The sequence below is a fragment of the Anomalospiza imberbis genome, chromosome 1 (genome assembly GCF_031753505.1).
Source record: "Anomalospiza imberbis isolate Cuckoo-Finch-1a 21T00152 chromosome 1, ASM3175350v1, whole genome shotgun sequence".
Taxonomy (NCBI): domain Eukaryota; kingdom Metazoa; phylum Chordata; class Aves; order Passeriformes; family Viduidae; genus Anomalospiza; species Anomalospiza imberbis.
In genome coordinates, this window is record NC_089681.1 from 88,589,322 (window position 1) to 88,604,035 (window position 14,714).

Sequence of the window (14,714 nt, forward strand, 5' to 3'; positions counted from 1 at the left end):
ATCATTTCTGGTTTGGGAGTGCTACAGTGAAGTGAATTGCTGTGGAACGTAAAAGTTTTCTCATCAGGACAGACTTCTGAATTTTAAAAGGACTGCATGTTGATTGATGAGAACTGAATCAAAGGAAAAAGGTAAAGCTTTGGAAAACTAGTTTCCTGACTTTCCACAGCAAAACTGAAGGAATTACTTGAAGTAAGAATCAGACTCTCTGCCTCAAACCTTTTTGTTAGGTTTGCATGGAAAAGGACTAGAGGTATTTCTGTCCGTCTGTCTTAAAATACATGTTGTTCAGGGTTGTTTGCATGCTTATGATTATATGCTGGGGTGAACTGTGATGTGGGTGAGAGAATGGCACTGTGTGTTTTCTGCAAATACTGTTTTTTTCTATGTGAGTTTTAAAGAGTATAATAAAATGCAGAAGGTAGTAATGAAGCTGGAGAAGGGTCACCATATCTTTCCAGGAACTCTGCCAGGCATAGGCAAACACAATTCAGTGTACAGCTTGGAGAGTTGTAATCCAGGATCTCAGCAGATCTGTGATTCAAAAGGATGCCAAAAATATGAACCTTAGCTACAAAACAGGGCTAGGAGTAGCCTACCATTTCTTAATGATTGCTCTTACCACATATATTAAAATTGATGGTGGAATGTTCTGTTGCTACTTCTGGTCAGCAAGAGAAGAGGGGAAAGGCAAGGTTGGCTTCTGATCCATTTAGGTGGAGTGAAATACCCAAAATATTGTGTCTTCCTTTCTAGTGCAGCGTTTTGGCATAAGTGGCAAGAATGCAATCTTTAATGTAGTCTATTATAGTAGTGCCTACTCGGAGGCATTGGCTGTGAATCTGGCTAAAGGAGGTCTCTCTCATGAGCTTTTCTAATTTTCTCTTTAAGAGCAAATGTAACAGGCAGATGAATCCAAGTATGTGTCTTATGAAATGGAGACTGTGACTAGAATACAGGTGATTGTACTAGGAAGATACTAAGAATCTTGCTAATACTGCCATAGCACTTTTCTTTTTTGTCTTTAGACAAAGTTTTGAACCAAACTTTCTAAAATAGAAAAGGATGCTTATGAAGTTCTATGAATAGTGACTTGAAAATACTTTGACCCTAATATGCCAGATGAAGTACTTTAGTGACTGCCTACACAGCTCTTTCCACAAAGAAACCAACCGGCTTTTTTCTCTGACATCTCTGTAATCTTTTCTAGGAATCTGACTGATCGTTCATACCGGAGTATCATACAAAAAGCACCTTCAAAATGGACTACTTTTTGGATGTCGAGTCTGCTCACAGACTGTTTTACAGTCAAGGCGCCCAAGGTAAGAAACTCTGGAACTGACTCAGAAAATTACTAGTTTTACTGTACAGTTAAAATGTATATGGCCAGATAGGGGCCAGTGACCGACACATTTAAGTGTTGAGAGGGCACAGGGTAAGGCCTTCAAAATGCATGGCCTTTAAGAGGGACTACAAGAAGAGTAATGGTGGGGTTGATCTGCCCTCTCAGAGGATGAGGAAGAGCTGTGAGAGCTGTTGCATGCACTGTGGGAGCAAAAAGAGCTTCCAAGATACAGGTTCTGGTGTTGCAGAACCCAAATGGACAAGACAGAGGAGGCAGGAATGGCCTGCAGCTTGCTGAGTAAACCTGTGGTGTCCTTTCCCTTCCTCCTTTTTCTTCTCAGCGATGACAGGAGGGTAAGGTGATGTTATTCAGGAAAAACTGGTTTGGGAAAGCCCTGAGACAGTCCCCCACAGGGTTTGCAAACAGCAGCTCTCACTGGTCTTTATTGTGCCCTGTGAAATGCTGTCCCCCACAGAGCAGCAGCAGGGTGAGAGAGGAAGGGTAACCAAGATCCACTGCTTTAACGTAGTTGAGACTTGTTCACGACATAGATTATATTTTTGGTAAAGTCAGTTCACATTTTTCTCACCAGCTCTATATTTGGAGAAAACTTGCAATTTCAGAGAGACGTTTTTTTTTTTTCCCCCGTAAATTTTAAATACCATATCAAATTCAAGAAAACTGTAAGAGCCAAGTAGCTCTATCAGCCATTTTTGTTCCTACATACTGCCTGTTTTTTGAAAATGGGATCCATTTTTCTTCCACTATTAATTTCATTGGTTGCTAATCAAATGCAAAGTCTGGACAACAGAGTTTGGCCTTCCCTCTAGAGGCTATTCTCCCAGAGCAAGATGTAATCCACCCACAAGATGCCACCATCCCAGGATAATGGGAAGCAGTACCACCTCTGACCTTTGGCTCAGCTGAGGTGCTGCTGCCTAACACATGCTGTGTTGCTTAGCTGCTGTCTCGGTTGTTGCGATACATTTTCATCTGTACCAGTCGCAGAAAGCCTTTCTTGTCACAATGCAGCTTCCTGCATTGAACAAGAGAAGCAAATACTAAGCACCACAAAATCAGGGAAAAAAAAGCTGAGGGCAATGACTGATTTTGATGGTTTTTTTTTTGTCTATCTCTAAAATGCAACAAACACCTGGGCATTGCTACAGAAGTAATTTCGAAATAGGTTCTTCAACCCTCTTTGAGCAGAGAGGCTGGACTAGATGACCCCTGTGATCCCTTCCAACCATAACTATTCAGTGCTATCTCTATGAGAACAAACCATTTCTATTCCATTGAAACTAAAATTCAGGAATATACATCTTACTGCTTTACAAACTATAGCAAATTATCAACAGCATCCCAATGCCCTGTGCACTGCAACATACAGAGGCAGCTGTGGAAGAAAGAATATGTGATCATGCAATTAAAGTCTTTTACAGTCATCTGCACAGGGTGACTAGTAAGGGTTGTGCAGGTCACCTTCACTGTAACTATATCCAAGCAGGAAAGATTGAAAAAACACTATCTTACCCATACTTGGAGAAATTATATTGTTAGGACATATAGAAATGCTTATACTGACCAGTTATTAAATCCAAAACAAGGAAAAAAGGTCATTATGCAGAACTGTATTCCTTGATACAAATGTCATCAGCAAGGGGCTGACCTCTAGATCTGTCATGTGGACTTCTATCCCTTGGCCAAAACAAATAGGAACTAGCACTGAGATTTGGAGATTGTTTATTTCCCTGCTGGGGAATGTTTTGTGAAAGTCACCAATTACATGCTTCCCCTATCCCACACCCTAACTACCTCCACAACTAGAAACACTGACAGAAAAGCCATGCTGCACTTAGGCTCTGTCTCTTTCCACTTTTCACCTTTCTCATTGCTCTTTTTACTGCATTTCCCACAGCTCCTGCCCTTTGCATCTCTAACCTCTACATGCTTGAGGTGAGGCCTCTTCCCCAAACTTTAGTAACCTCCCCTCTCTTCCTATTTCTGTGCTTGAGATCAGCTGCTCTCCAACAAGCTGAGTGCCAGAAGGGAAATTGCTCTGAGCATAGAAGAGACAATGCTTCTGCTTTACATTCTCAAATGCTGCAACACAGCAGCCCCCTAGCAACAGGAGAGGTGCTTGAGGGGAAGAACATATGAACAACTGTAGTGGCAATAGGATGTGACACAAAATGTGGCCTGTGCAGAGAGAAGTTTCAGGAGGGTTTCACTGAGCCTCTCTGTGGTGCCACAGATGGTCAGCAGGCCAAACAATAAGCCTCTGGAAGAATTATAATCATTGAGCTTTTCTGCAGTAAATGCCTTTATCACTATCTTTAGCCCCAAACTTCTAAATACCCCCTTCCTCTCAGCTGCTTTACCCCCAGTACAGAACAAGGAACTCAAACCTATTGAGTGTGCATTCATGCTGCCTATACAGCTCTGCTAACTCCTGTTGCCCTTGTACCTTATGCCAAATTTTAAGGCTGTCTTCCAAAAAACAAGCACTTTTATATGAGATATCGGCATATCTCCAAACATGGGTAAAACCAACATATTTCTTTCATTCTCCACCTTCTGAGAAACAGGACAACTGCATTAGCTTTAACTTTCTGAAACCGCCCCCAAAACACACAGAATGTGAGGCACTCATCCGTAATAAATAGCATAGCTCAAGTAGCTAGTATGGAACTGAATAAAAGGTCTGCAAGAAAGCATTGCCAACAGATCTGTCTGATGGGATTGCAAGTAACTATTTGATGTTGATATAATAGCATGACGCCATTAGCAAATCACACTATCAAACAGCATGTGTATATGCATTAATTCTGCAATAAGAACTGAGTGAAAGAAGACTACAGTATTCTGCCATTTAATTAGAAACAACATCAGAAAACAGTATATGTATTATTAGTAGTATAGTTGTATTCTTAGTTATTGCATTACAAAGTGCTCTGTTTACAAAATGTAGAATGGGGGTTTATGACCCACTCAACTCTTCTGTGAGATTTGAAGATCTCTACCCTTTAGTACTCCACATCAAGAAAAAAATCTTTCCAGTGTTTTCACATTAATGACATGACAATGTTACAAATGGCAGCTGTAAAGCACTCATTTTCATTTCTAGTCATTCCTTGTGGGTGGAAGAGAAGGGAAGGAATACGACTGCACAATGTTGGGAAGGAATTCAAAGAACAGTGATGACATTGACAACTGATGACATCAAATTCTACCTGACCTGGGGTCTTGTGTAGTTGAATGTGTGATACTCTGACCTCAACAAATAGACTGAGACAGGGCTTTATCCTCCAGCAACTAACCCATTACTTCTCTATGCCTTGCTGCCTGCACTAACGCCCACGCCTTGCCCCCACTCCTGCAGAAAGATGCAAACTGCCTTTGCTGTTTTACGGTAGGAGGAGAGAGGTGTTACTTTACAAGCTGCCACCTCTCCCATCCTCTCCTCTGCAGGAGCAGCCATCACCTCACTTCCATGGGCTGAGCACAGAGCAGAGAAATGCTTGCCTGTTCAGGCTGTATCTGCTGTTCAAACAGCTGTTCCCTGTTTCCTTCAAGGAAAGTGAATCAGGAGGGATGGAAAAGTCACAAAAGCTGTATCTGCCAGTAGGATTAGCTAGATTTAGAAAACTTGGCAAATGAAGCCAGCTGGCTGTAGTCTTCAAACACAAGCCAGAAATATCCTAAGCTCTGCAGCCCTCCTGACTGTCTCTTCTGTACTGTATGTTGGAATCTAGGAGTTGGTGGGATGTCCTTGCCAAATGCGTAATGCCTGGTGACGCATCTGCAAATCAGAAACAGGAGAGAAAGGACTGTGATCCCTTGGATCCAGCCTCTTGCCCTTGGAAAGCCTGAATCTGAAATCTAAGCATGAAGCCGGACTTTAATTTTTAAAAAAGCCTTCTCCTTCTGAAGTATCTGGAAGATACTGGTTATTCTTGGCTGCAAATGTATTCTAAATACAAATCTATCGTGGCTTTCAGCTGCAAGGGCTGAAAGTATGTAATGTGGCCTGGAATAGGATTTAGCTCACTTGTCCCTTAGGTGACTTCAGTGAAGATGTTTCCACCTAAGAGCTCTAACTAGCTTAGCATATATCAGAAAAAAACATAATTTTAAAAGCAGGGTTCACCTAATCTTAGATACCTTCCTTGGGTTAATATAAGTCTTGCCTCTATACTGATTATGAAAGCCTAGACAGTGAACTTGAGTGAAAGATGCCTGTGCTAATGGCATTTGTTTGCACAGAGGAATGGCAAGATAGGTCTAATTCAGAAAAGGGAGTAACTACCCCAAAAATGGGTAAAGCTGTAAATGAAGATCTCATCTCGACTGTAGCCTGCTTTGGAGAGACATCATTAATCTTGAAGTTCTATATAAAAATTATGCTTTTGGGCATGCAAAGAAAGAATTCACATTTGACAGAGCTGAGCAGGCAGGCACTGAGGAGCAGCAGAAGTGAGCAGCTATGTAAGGGAAAATGAACCCAGAGTCACCAAAACAGGCAGAGGCAGCAGCCTCACTTATGTAAGGTAAAGCACAGCAGCACACAAGCCAAGCAGGTCTGGTGAGAGTCACCAAGTTTAGCCAGGAGTCCAGACCATCAAACAAGTCCATGGATGATGAGGCAGGCATGAGACTAAGCGGGACATGAAGTCAGCAGTCTGGATGTGGATCAGTGAGGAATGTAGCCAGCCACAGGCATAGCTGAAGCCTTGCTCAGCAAATGGGCAGTGGCCACAGTGTAACTCCAAAATCAGGGAGAAAGCAGATGTTGAGGCTTCTTGCTTCTTTCTCAAAAAGCTTCAAAGCTGGTCAGGGCCTCTTAAACCACTCTCTCCAACAGCCGTACCATGTCAAAGAGCCTGCCTTGAGCACAGCCAACTAAACTCTGTGCAGGGAGTGCACACAGAGATGTTGGTACCTGGTTTTCAGGCATCAGGATTAAGAACTGAGGAACCCCTCCCTCCCTCCCTCCCATTGTATACAAGGGGGTTGAGCACCTGGATGAATTCTGACAGAAGAATAATTCCTGCCCAGTACATTGTAAGTGAAGGCTTTAGGTACCACCATAATAGGGGATTTGCCCATCACAGACAGCGCATAGCACTTTTCTGCAGCCGTGATCTGATGGAATGGGACCTAAAACTCACCCTCTCTTGGTGCCTCTAGCAACAGCACTCCAGTCTGACAGCACGGGCTGCACAGTGCGGTGTCAGGATGCCACTCTGGGCTGCAGGTATCCACCTTTGCACCACAGTGGGACTCTCAAATCTCTCGAACAGGGAGTTCGAGTTCAGCTCTCACATGACTTCTGACTCAAAAAAATAGTTTCTAATTTCCTGGAGAGCTGCACATCCACTTATAACCTATATCCTTATACCTTATATCCTTTTGCACCAGCAGGGCACACCAACTTAAAATTAACTGTGTTGATTATTTTGAAGATTCTGCTACATTCCTTGAAGTTGCTTGCTAGGCCATTTGGTAAGATACACTGCACTAATTAAATAACTGAACAAAACCCTCTTGCAGGTTTATCTTAAGCTATCCATTTTACCTATAAAAAAGCTACAGACAGATTTACATTAGGTATGCTTTTACTGGTTGCAACATTCATGTAATTCATTTGATTAACTTACATTCATCAGGATCATGAATGAATAAAAAATGGAAAATAAAAAAAATGGAAATAAAAACATAGTACATACAGACAGGGGTAGCAAGTTTGTACAGGCACATAGGCCATGATTGCTCAAAAGATTTCAGGAATTCATTCTTCTTGATAAGATTTAATAAAGTACTCTCAGGTATAGTTTTAATTTCACAATTTTCTGTTACTCTGTTTCCACAATATTTATTTCACTGTGCTTCATTTTTTGCTCATTTATTTTAATTCAATCAGTGCTGATTCATTCTAGATGTTTGATTTAATCACTGCTGACTCTTCATTGCTAGTTTCCTTCTGCTTTTGCATATTAAATTGGGTCCAGTATTTTATAAAAACATATTGCTGCAGAATCCCCAGATCCCACTCCAGAATTATTCCACTCTGTATGTCCCTCTATCCCCAAAATGTTATGATTAATCCATCCAATATGTTAACATATTTTCAAAGTTATGATAGCTTCCAGGTCTATTTTATTTATGTGATATCACTAGTTCTTAGACTGACATCAATATCAGAAGAATTATTAACATTGAATGTGCATTCTTAATAAAACGTCCCTACCTTTAAATAACATTAAGAAACTGATCAACATCAACCTTTTCCTCATTCTTTTTAGAATTCTTTTCCCACTTCCTATTATGGCATTTCCCCATTACTGAGAATTTCAGAACAGCTTATGCCTTTGGACAGAGAGAAACAAGCAATTTTCACCTAAAACATACAGAAAAAATGCTAATTAGGAGTATTGTGCATACTTTTTACCCAAATTCCACAAACCAGCAGAACAAATGTGTGCATAAATGTGGATATCCGGATATCCTTTCGCACGGCCACTGTTGTTTGCAACCCTTGGGCCTGTGGTTGAGTACAGTGTATCCATGTACTTTGTTTCAGATTACTGATGTCCATTATGACAGATTTCAACAGCTTTGCTTTAGAGACACGGAGCAATCCATATGCATGTGCTTCTGTGTTTATGTGGGAGACACAAGCCTATAAATCTTTCTTCATAAATGACAAATTATGTCCTCTCCACATGTTCCACTCTCTGCCTCTCCTGCCACTCATACTGCATTCCCCAAATCTAATCCTTCAAATGTTGTCCTTTCATCTTTTTTTAAATGCAACTGATAAAGTGAAGTGGCATTAAACCAGACCAAAAGGTCTTTTTTCCTGGTAAACATTCAATTGAACCCACTGCCTGGTTTGTCTTTAAGGAAGAATATTCACAGCCTAATAATGTTTCTTTAGCACAAAAGGAGTATCATGTGCGAGATGAATCAAAATGTACCCGAACTCATATTTTTAAAGCTTCCATTTAGCCAAAAATACATTTCTGCTTGCATTATCTACATGCAGATATTTTATGCCATGGTGAGCCCTCTCTACAGAAGCATGAAGGAGAACTGAGTAAGATCTCATATGTTTCTCTAGCAAAAAAAAGCAGCAAGGAAGAAGGATCCTTTTCAACCAGCAAGAGTAGGACTGCAATTAAAATATTTTTATAGGTATTTTACAAAGTCGTTAAAAATTTACCCTGAGAAACAAGGTTTTCCTCAGAAAAGCCTTTAAGATTTCTGATGTAAACCAGCATCCCCCTTGTGGCTACTTCAGTGTTATTTGAAGCTGCTTGTGATTCCATGCATCAGGAACAAACCCTTTCTACATCTAGACATCTGCAAGAAACATTTTAGCACTTGTACTAAAATAAAAATCATCATATTTCAAAGATTTGCCATTTTGAGGTCAAAATGTACTCTGCAAATTAGGGTTTCTAGGTGAAGACCCTATTGAGTCAAAAATGACCAGGGTACATGTGTCACCAATTGTGTCACCAATGAGCTATTTATTTAATAAAGGCTGATTGGTAAAAGTGGATGGAAATATCTAAACAAATATTCCATGTTTTCTCCAATTAATTTTTAAGATACCATTTCACCTCTAAAATTTTTCCAATTAATTTTTTTCCCTCAATAACACGAGTCCTTAAAAAATCAGTACTATAACTCTTCAAAACATAATGGTAGTTCTTGGCAAACAAAAATTACTACTAATATTTTTATTAAAATATATGGAAAAGTATCTTAATGGAAAAAATGGAAGGCATCAAAAATTCTTTGCAAACCACCCTTCATGTTTTCAGTAATTTTAAGGAGTATTCAAAAATTGGGACCAGCTATAGATCTAACTATACATATTGAAATTATATGTTAAAAATGCCTCTGAACTTGTAATACAAAAATTTACATATTTTACTTTCCCTTCTCCCAAATACATACTTGTGTTGCACTTCAGTAGTGTATGATATTTTAAGACAAACAAATGGGAGATTATATATAATCAATTCTAACATGTCACATGATGTGCATTACAGCATTTTTAGTTTTAAGGTATTTTTGTCTTCATAAGCAACTTTTTCCCTTTCTAACAAATACCAGAGAAGATGTTGCTGCAATTGGAGTGTAAGCCTATGAGGAACAATGAAAACAGAATGAAAGAATTTATCAAAATTATTTATTTCTCTTCCGCATGCTGTTACAGTGGCTCCTTAAACTGAGCTTTTCGACACTGGTCTCAAATCCATTCACAGAGTAAGCGGGTCCCTTAATGTGTATTGTAATGTCATTCCATAGTTCCAAGACCTTCAAGAGGATACTTCCTAATTTTCCTGAAAAACTATCTCCTAAAAGTCTGTCCCAGAAACTGAGCTGGTTTGTGGAGAGCAGCTGAAGCTGGAGGTACTGGTGGGTTATCTGTGATGGACCCAAGAGTAACATTGGGCATATACTGACAGCTTTACTAAAAAATGTATGGCAAGTCATTCTTGAAATAGACTGCTGTGGATTTGGAAAAGAGTGTGTACAGTTATATTCATGGCAGGCATAAACACTCAGTGTCACTCTGCAGATACCAGAATGTGATCAGCTATACTTTTCAGTTCTGGAATTGATCTTAGGTTTTTATTGCAAAATGTTTTAATACTTATTAGCCTACTCTGAAATGTTTTTAATGTTTACTTAAAATTTCCAGTCATTCTTGAAAACTCCTTTTGGTAATATACACAAAGGGTAGATAATGACGGTTGTCAAAGTAATACATAATGATTACTCCAAGAAACATTTTCTAGCATACACCTACCTGCAGTCAAAATGAATACAAGCTAGATCCCAATATTTTGACCCAAAAGGTAAAAATGATTTATAAACAATTATATAGAAAAGCTGACTCTTATTCTCTGTTTACTATAAATGTATATCTAGTTTGGTGTTGGGATTTTTTTTCAGATATACTTCTGTTCTGTGATCCAGCTAGCCCTGAAATTCATGGGTGCTCTTTCACTGACTTTAACTACAGCTAGATCATGCCAGTTTTAAAAGACAAATCTTTTACATGGTTGTTTTATGAGATGAGTTTTACAACACTGACTTCTTGTATAGAGAAATCTTCCTTAAGTGTAAATTTGAAGATGCAGTACACAAAATTTTCCATAACAGAAATTTTCCAGTCTCTTTTATCTTCATTACTGTACTTCCCTATTAGAAGGGAGGAATGGTTTACAGCCTACTTGCAGTGTTTACTTTAGCTTAATCTAAATAGTTGACCCCATTAAATCAATTTCAATTCCTGCCCTTTGCTTTTACTTCAAATTCAAATGCTAGGTTAGAAATGAGCAAAAACTTGAAAGAAATCTCTTTAAAAACAGAAAATAAGTAAGTTAGACCAGAAATAACCTCTACCTCCAGCAGTACAGATTTACTTGTTTAGTAAGCTACATAACACTGCAAATTGAAAAATAGAGCATGACAGCTTTTGTTAACTCATACTAATTATATGCTATCATACCTAACACCTTAGTCAGATCTTAGGCATCTGAAAGCTACTGATTGACAGGTCTCATTTGAAACTCTAAGAAACTTTTAAAATAAAGAATCACAGTTAGTAGGTTGCAGAATATGCTCTTAGTCACTATCAGTCATGCTCTCCAGTCCCAATGGGAGAATATAGTTCACTGTTAGTTATTTGAGGTGTGATGCTTTACAAAAGCCCTGTGATAAAGACTCTTACGCTAGATAATGTCTCAGCAAGAAACATTTAGGGTTTAGGCTCCTAGGCTCTTATAGGGTCCCACATGGTTGTTAATGTTAATAGGCCCACACTGCAGGTAAGGACAGGCTTTCAAGCAGAAATTCTCTTTCCAATTACATATGAGGTGGAGGAGAAAGTACTTGTGCATGGTCCTCATGATTTCAATGATCAGCCACATCCCAACTAGCATTTGTGATAATCTTTATCTGCTCAGAGAGAGAGAGTTTAGGTGGATATATTTATAGAGGCTCTTTTCTTTGTGATTTGTAATTTATAGGCTCAGTGCCCAAAGCATTCAACAGCCACTCATAATTACATCTCACATATAAAGCACCTACATTTAAGGGGCCTTATGAAGGCTATAAGGTCTGGAGCTAAATGCCTAGGCAGTGCCCAAATGAAGGTTGCCCCTTCAACATTAATCGTCGTCTTATACATGTGGATTATACTAGAGTTTCTAATTGCATGATGACAGCAATTTTTTACTATCCTACCATTTGCTTCATCAGTGCATGGAGTGGGCAGGGCTTGCTGGCAGAGACAGTATTAAATATTTTGCTTTCTCCTCCTTGAATGCATGGCCCCAAGCCATTTAAATCCTGTTCAGAAGATACTCTCCTCATGGGTTTTTCACTGGTGCTTCACTAAAATATACAACTACTTTACAATTTTAATGGATTTATATGTTCACAAAATTCCTACAGGATGAAAATTATGTTTCTCCCTGCTCCACAACTGAGAAATTACGACATAAAGTGATCAAGAGTAAAAAAAAAAGTACCTGTTAATTTTAAATGCTCAAGACAGGACAGCAAGAAACTAATTTTTGGAATAGTTTGCATCTTGTCAGGAATAATAATCACATCATGTGTTCCAAGTACAGCTTCCACTGATATCTGCAAATTAACTAACCACTTAAATATTTCCACTACTGAGGTATCAATGCCTCAAAAACAGTATTCAGGGAAAGAGAGACTGCAGCTGTTGAAAAGCTAAAAGAATTGTTTTAGCGGCGAAACTAGGAACTTAGAACAAGCAATCTGCAGCAGCAACAGACCTGTAACCTATGTCTTTGGGGCACACAAGACAGCAATCTTTTCTTGGTATCATTCAGTCCATCCCTTAAATTCTGCAGCATGCAGAATATAAGGCAGGGACCTTATAACAAACAGCCTGTTCTACTATCTGCTACAGATCATCTCTTCTATTGAGTGATTCTCTTTTCTTTTCTAGTCTTTTAATTTAAAAATTACTGTTATTCTTTTTCTACCTCCTTCTCCCCCTTTCTATTTCTCTGTTCTCCTCCTATTCTCATCTTCATTTATTTCTTCTTACCAGCTCGTCGGGCAACTCTTCTCACTGTGCCCACTCTGGTGACAGCAACTTCTGAGGATGACATAGACCGGAGACCCATCAGAAGACTCCGGTCTAAGAGTGACACCCCTTACTTGGAAGAAGCTCGGATCTGCTTCAACCTGGATAATGGTAAGACCACACCTTCCCCAAACATCATATGCTGTTAATTAAAGACTTATTTTTGAGATGGAGATGGACCAGATGGTACCTCCTCATTCACAAGTGATGTGGTGGTTCACCAGACATTCAAAGATGCCAAGGCTGTCTGACTATAAGCACCTGCATATGTATGAACAGGGATCATTTTCAAAATTCTCCTGCAAGTGCTAACTAAAACTTTTTTTCTGTTTTAGCCAGGGTGAGTTAGTGAGATCACACCAAAACAGAAGTGATTTGCAAACAAAATATATCTTATCCATTCCAGGCATCCAGAAACACGAAAGTTCTTGAGAAACATTTATGAAGGGATTACAGCTAACAGCAGACTTGAGCTAAACTCAATGTTACCGCCATTGAAGAACATGCAGCACGAAACCAAAACCGCAATAGGACTAATTGGCAAACATGTAACAGAAAACTCTTGACTCTGCACAAATTAATAAGAGAGCTGTCCTTCAAAATTCAGACCAACTGCCAACTAGGCAGTTATTATCACTGCCTTCAGAGTTAGTGAGCCCCAACATTCCTTCCCTGGTCTTTTTTTCTCATTGAAGTTGACCAACACAAAAGCTTTTGGAAGTACTGACAACTTAGTGACTTTAAGCAGAGTGGATTTTGATTTTTTTTCTAAAAGCCCTGAATTAAATGACATGAGCTGGTACAGTCTTAGGCACATATTTTAACTGTCTTACTTTATGTAATACTTTTGTGCCACCCACTTTTTTTAAATTGCATTTTTAATTATTTATATTACACTAACGAACCGAATTTGGCGCCCTAATGTGGCAGGCAGCCTATAAACCACAGGGCAAGAACGTCTACATAAAGAGCTGATTGCTAAACAGAGGAACAGAGATGACACAAAACACCAAGCCCAGTTTGCAGGCGGAGAACGGAGTGTCTGGTTTTTTGCAGATGGTCACATTTTTCTCAAAGACCTGCCGAAGCGACTTAGGAAGGCGAGCCCGGGGCTTTGAGTGATGGTCGGTTTCAAACGTTGAGTGCAGGCTCCTCAGTCCCCTTGGCATTTTAAACTGTCAAGGTGTGGCACACCATCCCGCTTTACGTAATGGGTTTGCCCAAGGAAAGAGGGCAAGGAGGTGAAGGGATGCACCGTTAGACATCCCAGCAAGTCCCGATGCAGCTGTGCTGTGAGTTCCGGACGCCCCGGGCTAGAAGGGAGCAGTTCGGGGCGCCGGGATTGCTGCGGGGTAGCACCTCTGCGGGCCAGGCCCATCGGCGGCGTTTGGCACCTCACCCGGGACCTCCCCCGGGGGCGGGAAAGGCGCTCGGCCGGACCCTGCCCGGGGCGGGGGCCGGCAGCGCGGGGCCGGGAACACCGCTGCGTCCCCCGCAGCGGAGGCGGGCGGGACTCGGCAGGGGCAGCGGGCAGGGCCGCCGCGGCCGCTCCCGTCCGCAGATCCTTGACGGGTTTTCCCTGTCTCTCCCCCTCCCTCCCTGCGCTCCTTTCTCCCTTTCCCTCTCTCCTTCCCCGTCCTCCCCTCCCCCTCCCGCGCCTCTCTCCCTCCTCCCTTCCCCTCTCTCCCCCTCCGCCCCCTCGTCGCCCGGCCGCCCCGCGCCGCCGCTCGCCCTCGCCAGCTCGCCGGGCCACGCTGCTCACCGTGCCCACATTAATGGCGGCATCTTCCGAGGAGGACATCGACCGCAGACCCATCCGCCGCGTCCGCTCCAAGAGCGACACCCCCTACCTCGCCGAGGCCCGCATCTCCTTAAACCTCGACACAGGTGAGAGGCGGCCCGGCCCGGCGCGACCGGCGGCGGGGGAAGCGGGGAGGGAAGGGGCCGCCCCCGCCCTCCGCCCCTGCCAGCGCCCGCGGGCTCCCCGGGCGCCGCCGCCCGGCCCTGCCCCGGTGCCCGCGCCTTCGCACCTCGCCCGCCTCCCCTGGCCCTGGCCCGCAGACCGGCTCCCCCTGCCCCGCGCCTCTCACCTCGGTGAGCCGGGATCGGCTGCCCTTCTCTGTTCAGCCCCTCGAAGCTTCCCCTCTCCCAGAGCGCCGCCCTCTCGCCCTGCACGGCGTCGTAGCGCATCCCCTCAAGGCTTCTGCACTGTCCCTCCTC

General features: G+C 41.8%; 1 protein-coding gene across 4 annotated transcripts in view; it reads left to right on the forward strand.

The window, feature by feature from the left end:
- The window catches only part of PHACTR1 (phosphatase and actin regulator 1), a 295,584-nt gene that overhangs the window by 1,080 nt on the left and 279,790 nt on the right, over positions 1-14,714 (forward strand). For 3 of the 4 annotated variants that reach the window (XM_068172561.1, XM_068171731.1, XM_068174243.1), the window contains exons 2-4: positions 1,211-1,322; positions 12,459-12,605; positions 14,235-14,381. In XM_068172561.1, coding sequence (XP_068028662.1) covers positions 1,262-1,322; positions 12,459-12,605; positions 14,235-14,381 — 355 coding nt within the window. In that variant the 5' untranslated portion in view covers positions 1,211-1,261. Of the gene's footprint in view, positions 1-1,210; positions 1,323-12,458; positions 12,606-13,628; positions 13,787-14,234; positions 14,382-14,714 lie in introns of those variants that run through there. The other variant, XM_068173398.1, reaches the window with a different exon arrangement.